The sequence below is a fragment of the Aplysia californica genome, unplaced genomic scaffold (assembly GCF_000002075.1).
Source record: "Aplysia californica isolate F4 #8 unplaced genomic scaffold, AplCal3.0 scaffold00019, whole genome shotgun sequence".
Taxonomy (NCBI): Eukaryota; Metazoa; Mollusca; class Gastropoda; order Aplysiida; family Aplysiidae; genus Aplysia; species Aplysia californica.
The window spans coordinates 74016-76844 of NW_004797289.1; the positions used below are offsets into that span (position 1 = coordinate 74016).

General features: G+C 40.6%; 1 protein-coding gene across 1 annotated transcript in view; it reads right to left on the reverse strand.

Annotated features, from left to right (window-relative positions):
* The window catches only part of LOC101860546 (acetyl-CoA acetyltransferase, cytosolic), a 12335-nt gene extending 9863 nt beyond the window's left edge, over positions 1–2472 (reverse strand). The window contains exons 1-2 of the mRNA XM_005090540.3: positions 2146–2472; positions 1480–1614 (exon numbers count right to left, since the gene is read on the reverse strand). Coding sequence (XP_005090597.1) covers positions 1480–1614; positions 2146–2188 — 178 coding nt within the window. The 5' untranslated portion in view covers positions 2189–2472. The remainder of the gene's footprint in view (positions 1–1479; positions 1615–2145) is intronic.
* Positions 2473–2829: the final 357 nt, after the last annotated feature.

Sequence of the window (2829 nt, forward strand, 5' to 3'; positions counted from 1 at the left end):
GGGGGGGACAATAAGTTGAATAAAAACTCAATAGCCTACTGTTGAAGAATAGTTTTCCTTTTTGTTTAAAATTACAAGCTAGAAATATTAATTCTTGTCCTGCGTCTGTGCTGAGATGCGAATCTTATCAGCAACCGATTACGTCGGACGTTCCGTGCAGGCCGCCGGGGTCACTCAGTGTGTACTGTTGGTATACAGCACGCGCGCCGGGAAACGTGTGTTTTCGCCATGAATACTGTGGGAGTGTGTTAATCGATGATGAAAATAACCCTCTATCTTTCTTAGTTTTCTATTTATAAAGTGTTACAAACACATGAATAACCCCCTCTCATAAGCTGAGAGACATTACGAGTAGTTACACCCATTCGAATAATAACCTTTCCAGACATTCTTGTTGTTATGAGCGACCTGAGGTTCGAAAGGGGATAATATAGGTCAATTTCCGAATGTTTTGCACTCAAATTATTTTTAGTACCTGCACAATGGTATTCAAAACTATCAAACAAGCTTATTTTTTATCAGGTAGTACAGTATCATTTCATACAAAATCAAGCTCATTTGAAAGATTTTGTATAGAAAAATGGAAGTCTTGTTTCCTGTCTATCCTTTCGAGTTCCTCATGTCTAAGTGGGTCAATTTCTTCTATAATTTCATTGGACAAACATTTAGAGCTACCAACTTGGCCTGTTTTGAATGACACGTATGCCTCGATTACGAACCAACGCAGGCGGTTCTAGAAGAAAGCCACAAACGCACACAAACTCAAGCAGACTGACACACACACACTTGACCTGCGTGAATGGGGATCCGACGAGGGACCCGAATTTCACACGAGATGATGCTCGGCGCGCGTGCGCTGAGCCAGGGGCTAGAATGACTCGGGACCAGAACGCAGGCGAGGTGCCGAAATAGGCTTAGCGGGCGACATAAACCCGGCCCCCCGCAGGACGAGGGTTAATCATTTTGTAACTAACCATAACCAGCGATATTTAGCTGAATTTTGTACTGCAAATAGGCTCACAATCAGTACCAAATAATCAAAGACTCATTTTAAGAAAACAACCTGAATGAAAACAAACTTTTTTTCTTTTTGTTATCTCCCCTTGAACATAATACCTAAAATTCTCACAAACCAAGTTTTTCAACAAACATTTAAATAATGTTCCTACCAGCTTCAATAAAAGGGGAAGTGGAAGTGAAAAAAGAAGTGGATTATAAGTCAACAGACAACCCAAGGGTGCTCCGTTTAATTCTTTTTTTACCCTCCTGCTTTATTTTTCCTAGGTCTGGTTGCACCCAGGGCAGTTTACCCTAATAATCGAGAAGTAATTAGACTGCTTTACACTTCTAGACAAGATGATCTCTGTGTCCTTTCATGAAGGTGGGAGCAAGTCTTCTATCAGATTTTGGCGGCACTGCACGAACCTGTCGAAGTTGCCCCAACCTACCCTATAGACCAGAGGTAAAGTGAGGACAAACCTGCAGAGAGCACCTGGCCCAGAATAACCTCCGACACTTCCTCCCCAGCAACACCAGCCCTGCTGAGAGCTTCCTTGATTGCAACACCACCTAAATCATCAGCAGTAAAACTAGAGAGAGCTCCATTGAAAGACCCTGTAAAGTGCAGTTGAGATGGAAGTGATTAAGCAAAGCAGTAGCTTGGAGTATTATGATTGATAATGATATAATAATAATAATGATGATGATAATGATGAACCATTCTGGTATATTAAATTAAAATAAATTATAATTAGAATCTATAGATAGATCTTGATCTAGATAATCTAGATATTTAGAAGTAGAAGGCCTATTTTGCTAGACTAGACATCTATAAATTTTAATTTCTTATTTTTGCTCTCTTCCTTGAAGACTCTTTTTCTCTTGAATAAAAAATCAACCTTCCTACACACATTAACATCAAATGAAAATTGAATATCCGTGCAACAACTCAGTATAATCATAATATCACTAAATACTAGATCTAGATCTAGATATCTAGATCTAGTCTAGATCTAAATAGATCTAATTTGTTTTCCTCGAACTCTCGCGTCATTCTACTTGTCAAGTGCGTCAGGCTGCATGACCCAGCCCTCCCAATATTATTGATGACAATAAAGTAATAAAGCAGATAATTGAGATACGTACCGACAGGAGTTCTTGCAGCAGACACAATAACAACTTCCGTCATCTTGATGAAAAGTTGTGTAGATCGTCAAAACAGGTGCGGTCTGAAATTAAGTTCGTTCTAAAAATCAAATCGAATGTTGATACACTACAAACAACTCTTGACTCTTGAGTCTTGAGTCTTGAGTTTGGGCAAACTTCAGCTGTTGCTTTGCGGCAGGCCACTTGATCTACGACACTGAGCTAGCTAGCAGTAGAATCACGCCACAGGGTCGGAGCAAGAGTGAAAGCAAAAGTTGATTGGACTATTTTCATGGGGCCATGTCTCCAAAGATGGACGTACATGCGCAGCAGCACTGTTCCTGTAGAAAACGAAAGTAGGTTGTTTTTAGCAATTTTCGTGTTATTTCCCTTGTTTCTTCTTCCTGCATGCACTGCAGTAGCCTGGGCAAGCCTGCTTGTTATCTGCTGGTGTCTTTGGCCTACCCTCCTCTTAGCGTTGTAAGATAGCCGAGCTTTCACCAATCTCCCCTGGCTTTATTACCTATGTTATTGGGTAGACTTGATGATCGCTCACCTTTAGAACACTATTGCTCCCCCCCCCCCTTTTCCTCCCTTCACCCCGCCCTTTTCTTTTACGAGGAGCTAGGAGATGTGCACAGTTGAAACACATAGATAATTATATAATACTGTTCAACAATAAAA